The following is a 22,528-nucleotide window of genomic DNA, read 5'->3' as shown; positions in this document are numbered from 1 at the left end:
CAAATATACTTCTTACGCTACTGTGGGCCAAGTTGAAACTCATTCGAGGGGGTACTGGTGGAACTTTTCCTATTGTTGAATTTCGAATCCGCCATCTCTACTAAGCTGTGCGATCATTGGGAAAAGTTGCGAACAACTCCTCCTTGCCGCCATGAGATCGTCCCTGAACACACACCGCCGAGCGAGCAGAGCGAGCTAGGCCGTTTGCTACAAATGTCCACGTCCTTGCCCCCCCCCCCCCCCCCTGCTCCAAAAATGTTCCGACGCCACTGGGCATATTGTTATATCTTTCCCAACGAACTCGTCCAGATATTGCATATGTGGTTTCCCACCTAGCAAGATTTCAATCAAGGCCAGGAGAAAAGCATTACAACTATGCCTTACATGTTTTGAAATACGTGTGCTCAACAAAAGATTATTGTTTAAATTATAGCTCAATAAATACTTTGAGAATCAATGCGTTCAGTGATGCTTCGTGGGGTTCCGACATTGATGACAGAAAGATCACAACTGGATATATTGTCCAAATTGGAAAGAACTCAATTTTATGGCGGTCTAGCAAACAGAACTCAGTTGCGCAGTCAACAATGGAATCTGAATATATGGCAGTATCTGAAGCGTCAAAGGAGATAATCTGGTTGGATCGTATTATTCAAGAAATTTTACCGGACGTGTGTCAGAATGAGCTTAATTATCAATGCCCGGTTATCCAGTGTGACAACCAGTCAGCGATTTGTTTTTCCAAGAACTGTATAGAAAATAACCGAACTAAACATATAGACATTAGATACCATTGTGTTAGAGACTATATTTCTAAACATTTATTCAAAATAGAGTTTGTAAGAACCAATTAAAATTTGGCAGATTTACCAAAATATTACCAAGAAGAAAATTTAATATTTTTCTAATGATGTTAAATTTGAAATAATCAAGTTAATTATAGAATATCTAAGTAAGAGGGAGTGTTGAGTGTACTTAGCTATTCGACAAAATGGAAATATTTAACAGTTAGCATGGCAGCACTGCCGAGCGTATCTTTCAACCTGTTTGTTAAGAAGTTCAGTCTGTTTTAGTCTGGCTTGAGTTTTTGATGCATTAAGATGTAGTTAATTTTAACCTGTTTTATTTATTAAAAACTTTATTATTTTTATAAGGATTATGTCTTTATTTACTGAGTTAGTTTCACAAAATGACCCTAATAATGTTTCCTACATAAGCGATAGATCTAAAAAGGTTTCGAATCTCTTCAATTGTTTTCAACCACAAGAGTGAACCTAATTCCCTTACCAAAAAATAAGTTGGATTTCAGTTGGTATTTAGTTTGTATACACATTATTAGTTGATATTGAGTTGGTATTAAGTAGGCTCAAGTTGTCAGCATATTTCAAGTTACTATTAAAGGGGTAATAAGTTGTTATTCAGTTGGTAGGAAAATACTGCTTTTGCTAAGTTTATAATTAGTTGGTTTTTAGTAGTCAGGAAATAACAATATTCTTAAGTTGGTTTTTAGATGTTTCCCTAGTAGGATTTAAGTTGCTTTTAAGTAGTTAAATGTAAATGTTGATTATGGTTTAGTTGGAAATAAGTTGATTAATAAAGAGGATTTAAGTTATTTTTAAGTAGGCATTTGTCCCAAATACAAACTGAAAACCAAGTTGAAATACAAGTTGTCCTAAGTGGTTTTTAGCCAACTTATTTTTTGGTAAGGATTAGATTGATTACAACTGTCTCAAATCCTTAAAAAACCATTTTCGGTCATTAAGTGTGACTGAGGCTTATGACTGATATTCCTTAAATAAATTTTCGATTTCAAGATTTGCACGAGATTCCATGATTCTTATCTGATTCATCAATTCAAGTAAGATTCCAAGATATATTTTATGTTAGTTTCTCAAGATTCCTGAGATTTGGAATCACGGAATCCACCCTTACCAAAATATAAGTTGGCTAAAAACCACTTACAACAACTTGTATTTCAACTTGGTTTTCAGTTTGTATTTGGGACAAATGCCTACTAAAAAATAACTTAAATCGTCTTTATTAATCAACTTATTTCCAACTAAACCAGAATCAACATTTACATTTAACTACTTAAAAGCAACTTAAAAATTATATGTAACTTCCTGACTAATTAAAACCAACTTAAAAATAATATGAAACTTCCTGACTACTAAAAACCAACTAATTACAAACTTAGAAAAAGAAGTATTTTCCTACCAACTGAATAAAAACTTATTAACCCTTCAACTAGTAACTTGAAATATGCTGACAACTTGAGCCTACTTAATACCAAGTTAATATCAACTAATAATGTGTATACAAACTAAATATAAACTGAAATCCAACTTATTTTTTGGTAAGGGCAGGCCCGTACGAGATTCCTCAAAGTGACGGACCCCTCACTCTAAAAACTATGCTAAAATTTCATTATTACTCTAATATCATTAAACCAAGCCTTAACATGCTTCATAATAAATACCTATACTTCAATAATTATTTTATTAATAGTTAATCTTTTAACTTTGAAATTTGTAAACATATTTGAGAGAAGCCCAGAAAGCCAATGAATGTATTTTTACTTATTTGTTTAACACCATAAGCTGAATTTAAAAAAAAAGAACAAATGGTGTCAGCCAGAGGCCTTAGACACCACAAGCTTATTTTTACAATGGTATTAAGTTTTCTAAGTGCCAAAGCTATCATATAGGAGATTATAATTTTCGGGTGAAGATAGACTAAGCAAAATATCAATTATAAAAAGGTTAGACCAAATTTGTCCCACATCACCAAAGTGGGTGATAAACGGGCAGGGGTTGCGACTGCTGTGTTGCCTACAGGCTACAGCTGTCTCTATTTTAGGATTTCAGAAGCTACAAGTTTTAAACTTTTATTAAAAATATAAAAAGTTAAATTCACCTTCACACAGTGCCAAAGGAAAAGGTGGTGATATAAGTGGAGCTAATGTTTCCAAATCAAACCTTCCTGTCCGTGATTGAGACTTAAGACACCAGTAACGTTTTTCCAATTCCATTATGTCAGATTCCTCCACTAGAAAAATATTTACCACTTAAGAGAAATGCACACAAGAGCAACAAAATCAATTAAATTAACATACACCTACGTTCTAAAGTAGAATTTACCAAACATGAAAGAAACTACCCCTTGGGTATTATTTAATGATTTGCAATTTCTAAAAATAATTATTTCTTCAGTCTTAAAAAAAACTTCATCAGAACAAAGTTTGATACATCACATATATACAACAAAATGAATCCCAGAAAAACAAATTATTATAATACGTAATTAAGGCCATATATAAAGATTTTATAAATGTTAATAATTACTTTACTACTTTGCCGTTACTCTTTAACAGTTACAAAACAAACACTATATTCAAAATGCTAATTGAAAAGGAGCCGCCTAGAGCAGTAAAAAAATATGCCAACTTATTCGTACGTATCAGAGATCAAGGGGAATTATCCTTATGAACGACATTTCATAGGATGTTATTGCTATTATTTATACAAAATATTTATCTTAATAGAAATCCTTACAATACAAACCTTAGACCATTATACAGGTAGTCTAAACAAAATTAGAGTTAAAACAATTGCTTGAACCTATCATTTAGCAAAAATCGAACCAGATCTTATAAAAGTTTGCATTGCCAGACAATTAATGCTCAAGTTTCAAAATCTAGAATTTTTGGTCTAAGATTATACATCTATAATAACTAATACATTACTGAACATAAATATATACATACAATGTGTAACTCCAGCGAGGGTTTGGTAAAATGTTGGAGTTTCAAGATCGTTAAAGAGAGACACTGAGCAAGGTTCAAAAAGCAGCCATTTCGTCAAGGAGGTTGCATCAGGATGATTATACAACCAGTCACGGAATTCATCATAAGAAACTTTGTCATTCTGTATATACAGTGAAAGAACAGTTTTGTACATTTGGTGGGAAAACCAATGTTAAAACATCAATATAATTTTAGCAATTGTTTTAATTTTCATAAACATTATTTCAGCTAACCTAATACCCATGAAGACCAGGAAAAAAATAATTTTTGCTGCCATATAGGAATAAACATGACCTGACTCAACCCATGAATTGGAACCTCCAAAAGAAATACGTATTAAGGGTTAAAAATTTAAAGATTTGACTTCAATCATAGGAGTGAGAGAGACAGTTTGTAAATATAATAATTTAGGCCTGGGAAATATAGGTCCACCACTAAAAGCCCTGGAGATGGTGGTGAAGTCAGAAAAGCAAGTGTTAATACTAAAATTGAGTTCAAGTAATGCTGGTTAAAGCTACGAACCCTTTCTATGTTATTTTTAATACATCATCAACAAAGCCAAAAGCCGACTATGGGCGCTTATATCTATACAAAACTATTTACCTACTGACTCGTTAAGATTAATCTTCAATTCTATGATCCGGCCCATACTTGACTACGGGATTATTTTCTACGGGGCAGCCAAAAAGGCTGACTTAAATAGAGTTCAAACGGTTTTAAATATTGCTTCAAAATTAATTGCAAAAATGCCTAAATATTCCTCCCTAACAGAGGCCAAAAAAATATCTTGCATTTAGTCCCTGGACCGTAATTCTATCATTTTTACTTTGATTTTATTGTTGGTGTTAATTTAATGTGATTAGGGAAGTACACCTAGGACTCTTTTGTAAAAAAGTATTGTAAGCTACTTAAAAGATATTCCGGGTGAAGTTAACTACAGCAACCTCCATCTTGTTGCAACGGATGCCCTAATGTATAAAACCTAACTTACCCTAGGCATTGTTTTATAATTATATCAGGCGGAGATAATAGAGTTTGTCACGTAGATAGCGTGGGTATTTTTTTGGCGCAAATGATCATTTTATTTTTTATTTTAATTTAAAAATTTTGAAAATTTTGTTTTTTTACAGGTTATTTGTTATTATTTTCGTCGTGTGATCGTCGACACCAAGTGTTTTTCAGCCCGTGGTATTCCGGTTACATAAATTACAAGTTTTCTAAATTTTGGGAATTACCTAGCAGTGTTGCCTTTTTTTGGCCGCAACCGCTTATTTTATTTTTTTCCCTTACTTGGGCCTTTTCACGATTTTTGTTATTTTTTTGTCGTGTGTTCGCCGACACTTGCAGTTTCAGTAGCCGTGTTGTTCGCTACGAATAATTTCTTGGTTATTTAATGAAACTTTACTTCATTTTTCGGCATATTAAAGGATTTTGAATATTTGAGTTCAGTTTAATCCAACAATTACTATAATTATTCCAGTCGCGTACCCCACTTTGCCATTGGCCGTGCGATATACGATCAAATTTTTCACACGCCCGACAATACTTGGAAGGGTATGCCTAGGTACTGTCCTCTAGGTTGCGTTATAGAAGGCCCATCGCTTTTTTTAGTATGGGGCTGGGGCGCGCGCCCCCAGCACGAGAATGTAGCTAACGAGCGGCGCCATTAAGCGCCAAAAAATATATATACAATCACCAAAAACTGTTCTTTAGCAATTTTTCAAAACAGCCTGGTGTCGGCGGACACACGGCAAAAATAATAACCAAAACAAAATTTAAAAAAAAATAAAGAAGTTCCATTAAATTAATTTAATAAAAGTAAATAATCATTTGCGGACAAAATAAAAAATACCCACGCTATCTACGTGACAAACTATCGTATCCGCCTAAAAAAATATAAAACAAGATGAGGTTGCTGTAGTTAACTTTTTCCAATGTTCCTAATAAATCTATTTATTATTATTATTAATTCGTGTTCATATTCCCTTACCAAAAAATAAGTTGGATTTTAGTTGGTATTTAGTTGGTATACACATTTAAGTTGACATTAAGTTGGTTTTAAGTAGGCTCAAGTGGTCAGAATATTTCAATAAACTAGTTAAAGGGGTAATAAGTTGTTATTAAGTTATTAATTTGATGGGAAAATACTTTTTTCTTTAAGTTGGTAATTAGTTGGTTTTTAGTGGTCAGAAAATTACATATTATTTGTAAGTTGGTTTTAAGTAGCTTTTAAGTTGGTATTTAGTTAGTTTTAAGTTGGTATTTGGAGGTATTTGTTCCAAATACCAACTTAAAGTATTTCCTAGACCACTTATTTTTTGGTAAGGGTTATAATGTAGTTTTTACAACAGGCATATTCCACACTAAAAAAATAAGTTGGATTTTAGTTTTTTTTAGTTTGTATACAAATTATTAATTAATATTAAATTGGTGTTAAGTAGGCTCAAGTTGTCAGCATATTTCAAGTTACTAGTAAAAAGGGTAATAAGTTGTCATTCAGTTGGCAGGAAAATACTTCTTTCTTAAGTTTGAAATTATTTTTAAGTTGGTTTTAAGTAGTTAAATGTAAGGGGTTGATTCTGGTCTAGTTGGAATAAGTTGGTTGTTAAAGATGATTTAAGTTATTTTTAAGTATGCATTTGTCCCAAATGGTAACTTAAAACCAAGTTGAAATAATAGTTCTTTTAAGTGGTTTTTAGCCAACTTATTTTTTGGTAAGGAATAAATCTAGAAATTATACACTGAAAAAAATATCAGTACTCATACATAAAAAAAATATTATCTACTAAATAATTTATGACAAAACATTTTGTACAAAATGAAACAAAAAACAATTGGTTTGCCTGAATTAGGCGAAACCTACTTCAGTAAAACAGTCAGCCACTGCTTCTGATATGTATCCACCATCGGATGCTTGCACCAATTTAACCATTTCATCTTTGGTTACGTGTGTTCCTAGTTCATTTGCATACAGACTAAATATAACTGCAAATGTAAAGAAACACGGATGTAGTTTTAAAGATTATAATTATAAAATCAACCCTTAAAATATTGAATGAAAGATGCGCCAAACCAGTAGAAGGAAAATTGACAATATTAAAGAGTTACAAGAGTAAGTTGCAAATTATTTGTAACCGTCTTAATTTTGTTATTAAATGATGAAGCACTTACGTTTAAAATACCCAAATATAAAGCTTCATTGCTTTCCATTTCATAGTTGGAAATAATTAGTAGAATGCCAAACAATTTGAATTTTAGAGTGGTAACTCATACCAAAAAATACGTTGGGTTTTAGTTTGTACTTAGTTTGTAGGGAATCCCCTAAAATTACTACTTTTTTAAAATTAAGATAATTAAAAAAAAAATAATTTGGGGACCAAAAAAAAATACATGAGGCTGTAGTTCAATCAAGTATTTAATTTTAAATTATCAACAACAACCAAAAACGTGAAAAGGCCCAAAAAAGTGCAAGCTTTTCAATTAAATTAAAGGGTGAAGTGAACTACAGTGGCCTCATTGAATTTCATATTCATTTTGGTTGCGCCTGATAGACCTTGTCACGTAGATGCCAAGGATATTTTTTATTTTGGCCGCAAATGATTATTTAATTTTTTAATTTAATTTAAAATTTTTTAAATGTTTGTGCATTTTCACTTGTTTCGTTGTATTTCTTTCCGTCGTGAGTGCGCGGCGCCGTCAGCCGCCAATACGGGGAATTTTAAAGTATATTTCAAACCTGTTCTCATTTTTGTTACTATTTAAGTTGACACGATTTCACTAATTACGATGCCACTAGGTACGATTACAGAAGGCCCACTGTCAATGCTCAGAATGGGGCTGGTGCGCACCTAAAAAGTGGTGTCGGCGGATACACGACGGAAAAATTTTAAGAAGAACGTTACTAATCCCCTAAAATTACTACTTTTTTAAAATTAAGTTAATTAAAAAATTATCATTTGCGGCCCAAAAAAAAATCACTTCGTAATCTACGCGTCAAGTGCTATATTCTCCACCAAAAAAAAACAAAAAATATGAGGTCGCTGTAGTTCAATTTTGCCGATGATTTATGTTATTTTTAAGTATGCCTTGTGACCCGAGTGATTGAGCAAGGGTCCATTGGGGACAAAACTCCAGGTAAAAAGCAAACGCGGAATCCGCACCGCAGGAAAATGAAGAGGTTGGAGAACAAACCCAATGAGGGCAGTTACTCCGCCTCAAATAAAAGATCTAGGGAGCACGACTCCCCAGATTCCCAGTCTCAGGCCTCTAAGAAGTCTAAGGCCCAGGACCAGACCATAGACTAAATATGCTTATAGACTGGAGGCCGGGATCGGGTGAAATGTTAACGGCTTGGCTTGAGACCCTCTACCGGGTGGTCTTGAAACCTCAGGCCATGTGATTCGTGTCGTCTGCTTAAGTTGTTGTTTCCACAGCTCCACGCTGGTACCACGTGTGCTATGCTTTTGAAAATAAAATTCTGGATAGAAGACAAAGGTATGACTGATTAAAATTATTTTATAAATTAATTTTATTGTTACATTTCTTATATTTTATTTTCCATAGTTTTATCGATATCTTCTGTTTTGTGAAGCCTTGTTTATAATGAAATTTAAAATTGGAACCAGAAGAAGGTATAAAAACTCAATTTTTAACTTTTGAAATTTTAAATTGGATTCCAAAAAGGTATAAATACTTCAGATGTTCTTAAAATATTTTGTATTTGCTTAAATTAAAATTTTATAGTTTTTTGGATATCATGGCTTCTCAATTGAAATCTCTGGGCCACAATTGCTTAAAAATACTTATAATCTTTTTGTTTTTGTATTTCATTGGTGGCTAATTTCTAATACATTTTTCTTTTTGATAGTTTAACGAATATGGTGACTTCCTAATTCTATTTTGAAATGTCTCAAGTTAGAGTTATTTTAAAGAACTAAAAAAACTCAATTTTTAACTTTTGAAATTTTAAATTGGATTCCAAAAAGGTATAAATACTTCAGATGTTCTTAAAATATTTTGTATTTGCTTAAATTTAAATTTTATAGTTTTTTGGATATCATGGCTTCTCAATTGAAATCTCTGGGCCACAATTGCTTATACATTTTTCTTTTTGATAGTTTAACGGATATGGTGACTTCCTAATTCCATTTATTTTATTAAAGATAATTGGAATGGAGAAAAAGCTAGATCGCACAACTGGAACCAAATATTGTGCTAAAGCAACCTGCAAGAATGCACAAAGAAAAGAGTGTGACCTTTCCTTTTTCAGATTTCCCAAAGATCCTGATAGGTACGTATTAGAAAAGCAGTGAAAGCACCTGTTACTGTAATTTTTTCTGTAATTATTACAAATATTTCCATTATATTGACAGGTGTGGTCAATGGATTAATTACTCTCAGAGAGAAGATTTGAAAACCAAAAATCCCACATATTGCTACAATAATCTACGACTATGCTCCTCACACTTTAAATCTCCAGAATTCATGAATAAGGAAAAGAAAAAGTTGATTTGGAGTGCTGTTCCTTCATCACCAACAGTAATGAAAGAAATTCAACAAAATAAAGTGAATATTGAAGACGCACAAAATGAACAAACACTTGTAGTGAACAACACTGTAGTGACTCCAACTCCTAAAAAAAGAAAACATTTTAGCTTGGAAAACGGAACGTCACGAAAGAAGCTTAAGTTTGACGAAGAAACTTCAAAAGCTAATACAAAATTAGAAATTAATTTCATGGTGAATGAATATTTATTAGCCCATGGCTATGAAGAAACATCTAAAACTTTTTTTTTGGAAGCAAATCTTGAAGAATTAAACTCTTTGGGTGAAAAGCCCCCAGACTTGGTGAAACTTTTCGAAACGAGTAGTGATAATGCAGATAACCTAATTTGCAGAGCAGAATCCCCCGTCAACAATGAAACTGAAAAAGTAAAAAATTTGGCAATCAGCATAAGGAGAACTCCATTTGCAGAAACACCACGAAGGAAAATATTGAAAAAGAAGTTAAGGGTCAAATCTTCTATAATTAGCCGGTATAAAAAACGAATAAATGAGTTGAAAACCCTAAAACCAAGAACACCTCAAGATAAAATATCAAAAATAGTGCAAATTGCAAGAGATTTTCTTAATGATGACCAAGTTTCTTTTTTTGAAACTCAGTTACGGCTATCAACAAAAAATTCCACTGGCAGAAGATGGATTCAAGATAAAGACAAAGAAATAGCTTTGTCAATTTATCATCAAAGTCCCAAAGCGTATCGGTTAATAAGAAAATTATTTTATCTACCAGATCCACGCACGTTAAGAAACTGGATGTCTGCCATTAAGCTTCAACCTGGAATAAATGATATATTGTTTGAAAGTTTGAAGAAAAAACTGGAAAATGTTGATGAACGAGATAAAAATTGCATTGTAACTTTTGACGAAATGTCACTTTTACAAGCTATTTCTTATAATCAGACAGATGATGAAATTGAGGGCTTTGTCACGTCAGGAACAAAGGTGGAAAAAGTAATTGCAAATGAAGCACTTGTCATTATGGTTCATGGTTTATTTAAACAGTGGAAGCAGCCAGTTTCCTACGCTTTTTCAAGAGGAACCATGAATGCTAAAGAATTAAAGCAATTATTACTTCAGACCCTGACAAAACTACAAGAAATTGGCCTAAATGTTAGAGTTATTATTTGTGATCAAGGCTCAACGAGCCGCTCTTTATATAACCAATTTAATGTTTCCAAAAACCATCCTTTTTTTTTCCACAACACTAAAAAAATATTTTTCATGTATGATGTTCTGCATTTACTCAAAAGCTTGAGAAACAATTTCAGGAAATATGTAATAGACTACAAAGGACATTCAATTCATTTTCATTACGTTGAACAATTTTTTAAAAAAGACAGCACCAAACCCATTAGACTTGCTCCCAAACTAAAGAAAAAAATGATCCACCCAAACAGTTATTCAAAAATGCGTGTCAAGGATGTTGCTAAGCTCCTTAGCCATTCTGTTTCTGCTGGCATGTTGACGTACGCAAGTTTGGGAGAACTGGATGCCAATTCTGTGTACACTGCAGATTTTATTGAAGAAGTTGATCAACTTTTTGATGCTTGTAATGCAAGTAAATTCAAAAGTAAAAAGGTTCTACTTGGACCATTCCGAGAAGCGTCTAAACATTTGGATGTTTTACAATCAGGCAAGAAAATGCTCGAAAGTATTAAATTTCGACTTCCACCAAATGTAAAAATATATTGTGTGGAAGGTTGGATCCACACAATTAATGCAATAGAGCAGTTGTGGCAAGATTTGAAGTCTGAAAATGTCCAGTTTTTCTTCACTAGAAGATTGAACCAAGACACCTTAGAAAATTTCTTCTCGGCACTTCGTCAAAGAGGTGGAAATAATCAAAACCCAACACCCTCCAAATTTAGAAGTCATTTCAAAAATTTAGTGGCCATGTCATTTGTAACTAAAAGTAACAACCAGAATTGTGAAATGGATGATGGTGTAACTCTTTTAAAGCTAAGCACCATAAAAAATCTTGAATCAGAAAATTTCCGAAAAGAAGGAATTGAATATGCAACAGCGCAACGAAAAATTGGCTTAAATATTTTAGACACTTCTGATGCAGAAAAAATTTGTGAAAGTTTTGGATCGAATATAGACTTAAATTGCCTTTCATACATCGTTGGTAGTTCAATGAAAAAAATTTCTAAAAAACACAACGCTTGTCATAAAGAAATATGCAAATTTATCCATGAATCGCAAATAATGGAAACTCAATATCAGATTTTTACCCATATGAAAGCCTATTCTCATTCTAAAGGTGATTTTGGTAGTTTAACATCTCCCTCAGATGCAGTGTTACAATTTATGTTGAGGTGTGAAAAGGTATTCATTCTAGAATTTAACACATCAATGCACAAACCAAATATACTAAAAAACATCGTATCAAAGTGCAATTTTGAAGATGAAAATATATGTGAAGAATATAAAGAAATGCTTATTCGTGCTTACTGTAAAATGAGGCTTTTTTATGCTGTTAAATTTGTTAATGAAGCAATAATAATAGAGAAAGAAGAAAAAGCTTACAAAGCAAAACAAAAAAGGATAGCAAATGGGCAAGTACCTATCATACAAACAAAACCGTCCAAGAAATTATTGAAACTACAACATTTACCTTGCTAATTTTGGTATATGAATAATATAGACACTGAAACATCCTAGTTTCGCTAATTGCATTATTTTATGTGAACATTGCACTACTGTTTTAGAGGATAATGTGAAACCACCAAAATCATTTTTTCCTATGAATAAAAATGTTATATACATCATCCCTTTAAAATTAATATCTGTGTTCTTTTTGGAAACTGGTGTTTTTTAAGAAGAAAGCAAGATATTGTAATAATTTCTCATTGTCGATTTTTTCAAACCTGTTGATTTGCATAAAAATTAGTTCTGTTATAATGTTTTGACAAAAAAATTTGGACTATATATAAAAATAGTATAATCATGCTTGTTAAGCTTAGAGGTATTTTTTTTTATAAAAACGAATAGTTATTAAGACAAATATTAATTTTCTAATTGTAATAAAAACATTTTCAACAAACCAAAATGTAGGTAATTTTTCGCTGATTGAAAATCAGTGTTTTCCAATACAATGTACAAGTACATTAAAACCATTTTCTATAACCAAAAATATTTTTAGCACATAAATATTAATTTTTAAAACTAATCAAAGTTTCAAAAAAGGTTTTTCTTACATTAACAACGGCAAAAATAATTTTTAAGATCTAAATATTAATTTTATAATTCTAATCAAAGTTTCAAAAAAGGTTTTACTTACAATTACCCATTCAAAGTAGCAAATATTTCGCGCCCTAAAGCGGGTATGTAATAGCAGCGGTGGAGGGGTAAAATGGGGGTTGAAACCTAGTTTAGAGACCAGCCGCTAGAGGTCACCGTTCCGAGTTTTTAACAGTTTTATAACGTTAACCCTCCAGTCTATAAGCATATTTAGTCTATGGACCAGACCTTTAGCGAGGTTCTACACTCAGTTAAGATGGTCATTGTCAAAGATGGCTTTCCAGTGAGTGCAATTTCGGTAGTAGAAGAAAAGGGCACCATTCAGTGTAATGTTCTGGAGTGTATAGATGGGATACCTTCGGGTGACCCTCTACCAAGTTTCTGGAACTTTGAGCTGAATGGTGGTGCCGTTCTCTACTGTTGAATAAATACGATCTGGATCATTAATATTGAGCATTTAATTCGTTAATGCTATGTACAAAAGTTAAATAATTTAGTTAATTAGATAAAGAGACACTGTCTTAACGATCTCAAAGAGAAAAGTGAGAGTAACATTTTCTGGCAGAAGACTCCAACAAGACTGCCAGCTCAATAGTACGGCCAACTTAGGGCTAGACATAAGCTATCCTTTCTAAAAATATTGGAGACTTAGAAATGAGTTACTAACATTTACCTTTGTAAGGATGAACCTACAGCGGACTGGTTGAGTAGTGCTTTCAACCAGAACGAACAGGTTCTTGAGGGGGCGGGGCTATCAGTAATGAAGGCCAGCTGTAGCCAACTTGGTCAGTGGCAGCCATATTGCTAGTAGGCCAAACAGGCAAACCCTTATCTTATCAGGCCTAATTCCCAAGGGCACCGGTGGCGGCGCCAGTGTGGGAGTTAGTATAAAAGGAGGTAGCAGAGAGTGAGATAGGGGCATTAAGAGTCATTAAAGCAGAGCTGTAGAGTCATTAGTTAGTATGGGAGTGGTTAACTCCCAGCTAGCCTGCTAGTCAGTTGTAGTTTTTCTAAGAAATACTAGTATCTTATTAGAATAGGATAATTATTGTATAGTTCGCTCTAAGGCCTCCGAAGGCACGTTACCCAACCTTCAAGAGTAAGAGTGGCTATACAGCGACCTACCAAAACCGTTCAAGGTCACCTTCCGCACCAAGGACATATACACGAAGGACGCTAAAATCCTTCTAAAAAGGTTACGCACCTTCAACAGTGCGCTTAACACGCAGTGTTGGAAAAATATAACGAAGGTCATCAAGGAAGCTGGGCATCGGGCAGAAACAGCCCTAGACAGGGGTATCTTTAAGATACTCCATGATCCTAGCCTGATGATCCCAAAAACCCACAAAGGCGGGGCTAGCCCTGTATCTGGAAATGTGCCAGGAACAAAAGCCTCGGAGGACTCAGAAATGGAAGGTGAGACTGTGGGTTGCGGGGACTAGAAGAGGAAACTCTTTTGAAGGACCTAAAATCCATTGGCTTATCCGACATTGATAAGATCAAAGAGGAAGTTCTTCTGGAAGATGGTACGAGGGAACCACCTGAGGCCCCTGATAGGGCCAGTGGAAGTGGTGTGATTTTCACACCTACCATTGGGTACAGCTCGGCAGACCTGACTGGAAACCAAGTACTCCCTACCTAAGACGAGGATGAAGGTGTTGCAAATTAATTTGCATCACTGCAAGGCAGCCTCTGCAGACTCTGCAGAAGGTTTGCAAAGGAGTGCTTTGATGTTGCACTTATTCAGGAGCCTTGGGTTGTCAGTGGCAGGATACTTGGTCTGCAGGTAATATATTCTTTGATTATAACTCTACTATGCCCAGAGCCTGTGTGTTGATACGCAAGAGTATAAGCGTGGAAATGAGCTTGTGGTAACATCTAGTTAGCACTAAGCTTAATATTCTCAACAGGAACAATGAACCAACTTTTGTTACAATTAACAGAAGTGAGGCCATTGATCTTACACTGTGTACAGAAAATGTTGCAGAAGCAATTACTGACTCGCATGTGTCCAATGAACCATCTCTGTCGGATCATGGACACATTCGCTTCAATGTCTTGGTAACTCCCAATGAAATACGAAACGTTTTTGGAGCACTATTTTGGTTCCCTCTGACTCTTGAGTTCGGGCAGCTGGGAGTACTCCGGGAGGGAGTACCTTGGTCAATGGAAGACAATCCTCCCTCTCGGAGTTGCCCCTTTTTTCCCAATGGAATACGATTTTGTGAGAGAGAGAGATGTATATTTTGATATTCTAACTTTTTGTCTTCATTAAATTTAATTATATTTCATTTCAAGAAGTCTAGATTATTTACTAATTGCCATGAATCCCCCACAAGCTTCGTGGAGAAACTTCTGTGAGAACATATCAGATGTTCCCAGTTCAGCCAAGTTAATGAAAATTATGGCACATGATAATACTAAACATCTTGACACTATTAAGTTGAAAGATGGTAGTTTCTCTACTTTTGGCAAGGACTAGGGATGCACCGATATGGGTACAGCTGATATATCGGCTAATCGTGGCCGATAATATCGGCCGATATTAACAAAGTTACCTATCACAATATTATGCTTTTTTGTTTACTCTCGTAACCACCTGTTAAAAAATTATATGATATATGGAATAATTATTTCCTACAACAGCGATCAACTGGCCTTTTTAAAAGGAAATGTAAGGTTGTGGCAATAAATTTTTTCCATTAATTAGTTAGTTGAGTATCGCCTTTTTTTAAAGTTTTTCCTGAAAATATTTTTCTAATACCAGAAGTATCGGCTAATATCAGCCTCGCTTAAGCCGATATTTGCCGATGCCGATATTGGCCGATACCGATATTTGAAAAATTAGCCGATATATCGGTGCATCCCTAGCAAGGACACAAACTCATATGTTATATGTGCACTTTCTAGACTCCAGAGTCACAGATAACTGTGACACTGCTTTAAGGATCAAACGTACCAAAAGGGAAGATTGGGCAGTGGCAAATAAGGTTGTCATGCACTCTAGCCTCATATGGGCTATAAAATCATTTAAGCCCTATAAGTCACCAGGACCTGATGAGATCTTTCCCATTTTGTTGCAAGAGGGCATTGATTCTCTCTGCCCTTTGCTGTTAAGGATCTATAGGGCTTGTATTGCCTTAGGGGATATACCAAGCACTTGGAAACTGTCTCGGGCCATATTCATACCCAAGTCTGGTAAGTCAAATTACCTTGAGGCTAAGGCGTTTAGACCAATTAGTCTAATCTCTTTTCTCTTAAAAATTTTGGAAAAGTTGGTGTACAGCTATATTAGAGAATAGGTTATCTCTAAAAATCCTCTCTCCTCCACACAGTTTGCTTATCAGAAAGGCAGGTCTACTGAGACCGCCCTTCATTGCATAAGCAACTGCCTCGAAAAGGCAATTGATTTCAAAGGAAATAGCGTTAGCGGTTTTTCTTGATATCGAAGGTGCCTTTGATAAGGTCTCTAGCTCAGTCATTATGAAGGCTGCTAAGAAGTTTGGTATCAATGACACACTGTCTTTGGATCAAATCCATGTTCACTGACCAGAAGGCAGGGTTGTTTGATTAAAATCAAGTTGATTTAAATCAGCGATTTAAATCGCGATTTTAATCAAATGATTTTTTTTTTAAATCGTTGATTTAAATCTGTTCCTATAAAAGATTGTTTAAAAGGTATTAACTTTCCATAAATGAGAGATTTACTATTGAATTATTATATTTTAGACCTGTTTTGTCATTATATTACACTATTACCTATCACTACCACGATCCCTTCCCAACCTCATTTTTGGTTTTTAGAAAATAATGGACTCTCGGAGGCTGAGAAATAACGAATTGTTTTAAACTGGACCTGTGGCCAGTAGAGCCTAGGTAGTTTAAATAAAAAACTGGCCACTGGCCACTTACCATTTTTAACCTTCAAAATCAGGCTTTCATAATTTATGGTCAAATTATCTACTCTTGACAATATGTGCTAGGGCATAGGCTTAATAGGTTAGTTATTATGGGTATTTCAAAATTTTGGAGTGTTAAATAAAGAACTATAAATCTTGAAGGGAAAAACTTTGAATTAATTAAGTTTTCACCAGGGCCACTAACACCCCAGGCATTTAATTTTTTCTCACACTGTTTAGTTTTACTTCAAGGTTACTCCTGTGATACAAATATACTTATTTCTTGGAATAAATATTTTTTGACATGATAAAACTGTCTACTATTGAATATTATTTATACAAAAATAATAATTATATCAATAAGCTTATATATTGCTTTTAATAAGTGACAAAAACCAAAAATTAATAAAAAAAAATCGATTAAAATAAAAAAAATCTGATTAAAATAAAAAAAAATCGATGATTTTGATTTTTTTTTAAAAAATCAACAACCCTGCCAGAAGGTGATGTCCTCCCTGCTTGGTGACTCCCTTATGGTCTCCACCAGCCATGGCCGCACTCAGGGAGGGTTCTCTCACCCCTTTTGTGGTGTCTGGTGGTGGACGATCTAATGCGGAGGCTGAATAGGGGGGGGATATCGCTGTTTCGGTTACGCTGATGATATTGCCATCATTTTCACTGAAAAATTCTCAACGACAGTAAAGGATGTAATGAGAAGGGCTCTGGCATCAGTCGAGTGCTGGTGCAAAGAGGTCAACCTCACATTTAATTATAGTAAGACGGTCCTGGTCCCATTTACTCGTAAAAGGATCCAGGGATTGTTAAATGGTATTTCCTTATTTGAAACTAACTTAGTGGAAAGCACTGAGGTGAAATACCTCGGTGTCATCCTTGACAGCAAATTAACATGGAAACCACATCTTGATTATATTATCAAGAAGGGCAAAATGTTATTTTGGAGGATTAGGAGTACAGTCAGTAAATCATGGGGCCCAGAGTTGTATACTGGCTGTATACTATGATCATCAGACCCATTCTGTCCTACGCAGCTGTGTCTGGTTTACCAAGGGTTACTTTAAAAACCATGCAGTCTGAACTGCGCACCCTGCAAAGGTTAGCCTGTATTGGCATTACTGGAGCTAGGAGAACAGCCCCAAGTGCTTCTCTAGAAGTTCTCCTGAACATTATTCCTCTGCATCTTTTAATAGAGGAAGCTGCTGCTTTTGGTGCCTATAGGCTTAACCAAAATGGATGGTTGAAGGCTAATAATTGGGTAAATAGTCACACCAAACTCTATCATGATATTTCTAGTCATTTACCCGAACTTAAGATGGGTTCTGACATCTCGGCTGCTAAATTACACGTTAGCAAGCCCTTTGAGGTTAACTTCCCAAGCCGCACGGATTGGGCTAATATTACCCTTGGTGCCAGAGGTGAGGTGGTCTGGTTTACCAACGGGTCTAAGACCAATTCTAGTACAGGCGCGGGGATGTACTGCCTTAATAATAACTATGGTTTTTACGAAAGCCTAGGGGAATACGCTACAGTTTTCCAAGCAGAAATTTCTGCTATCTGCTTCTATGCCAACTATTGTCTGGAAAAGAAGCATCGTGGGAACGTTATCCAAATCTACACGGATAGTCAGGCCGCTCTTAAAGCTCATAACCAGTATAGTATCACTTCTAAACTGGTTCTTAGCTGCTTAGATCTTCTTTCTGATCTTGGAACTTTATTGGATACCTGGTCATAAAGGGCATCACAGGAATGAAAAGGCTGACGCCTTGGCCCGGGAGGGTGCAAGAGCTGGGTTTAGTGGGCCAGAAGCTATTCTACCCATCCCCCGTGGCCTGGTACACAGCCTAGTCTCCAAGTATACGTCGGATCGTCAACTCAAGCTTTGGGTTGAGATGGTTGGTCAAATGCAGGCCAAGGAGTTTATCCCTGGCCCGTCCAGGCAGAGAGCAAAAGAGCTACTCTCGCTCTGTAAGACGAATATAAGGTTGGTAACTGGCCTACTAACAGGCCATTACCAACTTAACAGACAACTAAATCTTATTGGTGTCAGTGATGACCCAATTTGTAGGGCTAATTGTCTAGCGGAGGAGGAAACTGCCTCTCACATTCTTTGTAGCTGTGACTATTATGCGGCTCAAAGGTTTGAGCATCTTGGTATGCATCGGTTGGAGACGCATGACTTCTACAACATACCGGCCAAACAGATTCTTAACTTTGTGTCGGAAATAGGACTTTTTACCTAAAGTCACAGGTTGGGGGTTGCACAATGGACCCAAGGTCGAAGTGCACGGCTTGGCACCCCTTTCAATAATAATAATAATAAAGGGGAAAAAAATACCTGCCAGTTAAGCACGCCTCGACTAAACATCTCTTGGTTTATTGTATAAATGTAGTGTTGCATATAAATAATAATTCTGTTTCATTTTAAATACCTACAATACCAAAAATAAGGCACTTTACGGTTTTTATAGGCTAACCCCGAGCCCGACATTATATTTTTGTGGGCTAACCCTTCCCCAAACAAAGCTTTATTTTTACCCCGTACAAACACTAATAACATGGCATTTTTAAGAAAGAAAAAATTAATGAGCCTATTTTATCTACCCTACAGCCACAAATGTAGAGGGATCTGTTCACAGTTTATTTCATCAAATAATTGTTCAAAACATTTGCCTTGTTTGTTTAATAGTGGCACTGAACAAAGTAAAAGTTAAAGGAAAGTTTAATATTATCATGCTTGATTCTGAAAACAAAACCACACAAGAAAAAGTGATTTAAAATATATACTAACATTTAATTTTTTCTTCTTTATATCCACTTGTGAGAAGAACAAGGCCACAAAGCAGATCTTTGAATGCTATGCCCTTATTGGTGCCACCACATGCTTGAAATATATGCTGAAAAAGAACACAGACAAACTCATAAACAAAAACGTTAAAAATTACATAATTGGCCTTTAAAGTTTACAAAGAGCCACATAGCGGCCAACGTGAGAAGATAATATAATAGAAAATCATCAGTTTAGCAGATAAAAATTGAGCAGTTGTCGCGTTGGCCTCTACATGGCTCTATATCAATTGAAAATGTTAAGGGTTAATTAAAAACATTACACCATAGCTTATTTATTTCACATCCACTAGACCAACAGCTTGGAAATTTCTCAATCTGAATAAAGCTGAATATTTTTTCAGGGTTCGTACAACTATTGGCAAATTGATTTCCCTGATGTTTTAAGATAACCTCAATAAAAAAATAAGGTTTTATCTTTTGTTGGAAAAACTACCTAACGTTACTCTCCATGTCATAACTCAATCCATCTCTTCGTGAAGTGGTATGCTTATTTTATGATTGACATTAAAACTAAACTGGTGCCATATTATTACCTATAAATAATAAAGGCAAATCTTTAGCCAGAAACATTTACTTGTGTACATTTATACTCTTTGGGGCACTCTTTCTGAATGCTCATAATAAATTTATCTAATTTTTGCTAAAAAAATGGGAGTTTTCCCGACTTAACTGTTGGAAATCTTATTACTTAATTATCTGGTGTACATGATGTGAATTGATGATTTTATGTACAAAATCTTGATTTATCAGAAATTTGAACAAATACCCATTTAAATTGCACAGGTAAGAAAATTACCTCAGATAATTTATTGGGAACAAATTCTCCAAGAACTTCTTTAATGAAAGCTTGTTTTGTAATAACACCACTAAGATTAGAGGCCCTCTTGAAGGCGTCTCGCAGACGTCGTAATTCAGCATCAGTTACTAAATTGAAAAAAATTTTGATAGTTTGTATATTATGCTGGGGTTTGCAAAAACAATTTTCTATAGGTATTTTTATCACAAAAATTCATAACAGGAAAGTGAAATCTAATGAACATAAATGAATAAAGAAATTATCTGAATTTATTTATAATCTTAAGAATTGGTAGCCTGCTTGTAAGTGTATAGCATGTTTCAGTTGCTAAGGTACAGAAATTAAAGGGCAAAAGAATCATTTGAATTTTGAGGGTGAAGCAAAAAATGTCTATTTCGCCTTGTGAACTGCAACGTAAAATTATGTAATGGCCATCATTTCAACGCAACGCTTAGCTAGGCCTATGATGGTACGAGAAAGCAAAACCATTTTTTAAACCAGAATTGGGAATAAATGTTTTATATGAAGCCAAATATTAAGTTTGCATACAACATTTTTTTTTTCAAATAAAAGTTATGACAAATGTGGAAACTGTTAAGACAATTCAGCTCTAGGTTAAATTACCTAATGAAGTCCTGAAATGTATTTATCCATCAGAAGAGCATTCAGAAACATCTGGCTCATGCGTACCCCATGGGATATAAATGACCCCAGGCATGAATCAGTTATTTCATTGTTCAAAAATAAAGTTCAAACTGAATTCAGTGCATTAAAAAGTGCCCTTGCTGCAAATTAATGCCTTCAAATAACAATTATTTATGCTTTCTTCTGTAACTAAATATGGCTTAAATATTAAAATGCAGAAAATAAAATACATATTTGAGCCTCATTAATTTAAATTTTATTCAAGTCAAATCAGAGACCCATTTATATTAATGTTAATATTATACTCTACGAAATTGACTAACTTGGGATATACCAATCCAATATATTTTACATAAACTATACAATTTTCAGAAGTAAATCATTGTTTTAGACATATTACTGTTCTTTTCACGCCTTCAACTTTGTTTTAGCTATCTTCAGCGCAAACTTGTAGCCTAGAAAAATCTCTTTTAATGCACCCACACTCCATGTCACAAACCGGGTGAAGGAATATCTCCCCTCCCAATTTCCATTGAAAATGTTCCAATTCTTGTTTCTCTTGCTTGGGACATCACAGAATGACTCAACCTAGGTGTGTATGGCTAGTGGCATGTCTAGCAACATTTGAACACCATCTAATCAATTCTCATTGAACACTTACATTCGAGAGCATGAATATAAAAGTATAACACACTAAGAAGTACTATGGCTATGAAAGTTTAAGCCCGTGGATATAGTAACACCATGGTCTCCATACTCTGTTACTTTACATATATTATTACTGAACCCTAAAAAAGTGTGAGACTCAAAAAAAACAAGCATAAGAACGCAAAATACACTGAATTGAACCTTAAAAAAGGTTAGGAAACCTTCAACTATTTTGAGAATATCAAGCAGGTTAGAGGAAATAAACCTGAGATTAAATAGCACATGACAGCTCTATAAACCTTGAACAAATCCTTAGAGTAACAACAAACTAGAAATGAGAATCGAAGAAAGAATTAAATAAATACACAACCTCTTTTAAGAGCATCTTCATAACTTATACAGCAAGGTTTAGAATCCTTGGCTCCCATAATATTAAAAAGACATTTAACTATTTTAAAAATTCGAAATTCCCAACATTATGAAATTGCAGAAAACACCATTTTTGTTTATATAATTACTGTGACAATAGAGTAGCACTAAATTTTCGGACTGAAATGGGTATGCTTAGCGTAAATATTACATGAAGTTTAAAAACCAGTTGGCAGCACTGAAATCCAAAGCTATAACCATAGAAATCTCATAGGTACCTAGAATGCTGCCGCGTAACTAGGAAATAGCCAAACAGCCGTGGAAGACGATCGACCAATATCAACCAATCAGGACTCAAAGAGAGACTACCGCCAGTAATGTGTGATATCAGGAAACTATAGAGGTATACACTTGGAATGAGTAAGGTTCCATTGAGACGGTGATACGAAAGCGCGTAGAGAAAAAGGTGGGGCTTAAAGGGGCTCCAAAGTTCGGTGGCAAAAAAAGAAAATTGAGCATGCATTTCATTCCCCCCCCCCTACCCCTCACTCGGCCTTGGCAGAGGCGGGCAGAGTCAACCGTAAATTTCGCACTTTACTGACTTTACACAGATTTTGCCACCGAAATTTCAACTTTGGAGCCCCTTTAACTACGTCAAGTGTAAGACGTAACACGACATTTCAAATTAATTAGCTC

At 34.7% G+C, this 22,528-nt stretch overlaps 1 protein-coding gene across 7 annotated transcripts in view; it reads right to left on the bottom strand.

Annotated features, from left to right (window-relative positions):
- The window catches only part of Usp32 (Ubiquitin specific protease 32), a 73,301-nt gene extending 51,340 nt beyond the window's left edge, over window positions 1-21,961 (bottom strand). For all 7 annotated transcript variants that reach the window (XM_090166395.1, XM_090166397.1, XM_090166398.1 and 4 more), the window contains exons 1-6: window positions 21,834-21,961; window positions 20,171-20,298; window positions 19,316-19,421; window positions 6,669-6,790; window positions 3,767-3,926; window positions 2,917-3,048 (exon numbers count right to left, since the gene is read on the bottom strand). In XM_090166395.1, the coding sequence (XP_090022521.1) occupies window positions 2,917-3,048; window positions 3,767-3,926; window positions 6,669-6,790; window positions 19,316-19,421; window positions 20,171-20,298; window positions 21,834-21,891 (706 nt within the window). In that variant the 5' untranslated portion in view covers window positions 21,892-21,961. The remainder of the gene's footprint in view (window positions 1-2,916; window positions 3,049-3,766; window positions 3,927-6,668; window positions 6,791-19,315; window positions 19,422-20,170; window positions 20,299-21,833) is intronic.
- Window positions 21,962-22,528: the final 567 nt, after the last annotated feature.

Source organism: Leiobunum rupestre, chromosome 2 (genome assembly GCF_980474605.1).
Source record: "Leiobunum rupestre chromosome 2, qqLeiRupe1.1.hap1, whole genome shotgun sequence".
Taxonomy (NCBI): domain Eukaryota; kingdom Metazoa; phylum Arthropoda; class Arachnida; order Opiliones; family Sclerosomatidae; genus Leiobunum; species Leiobunum rupestre.
This window is presented reverse-complemented; position numbering and strand designations above follow the sequence as displayed.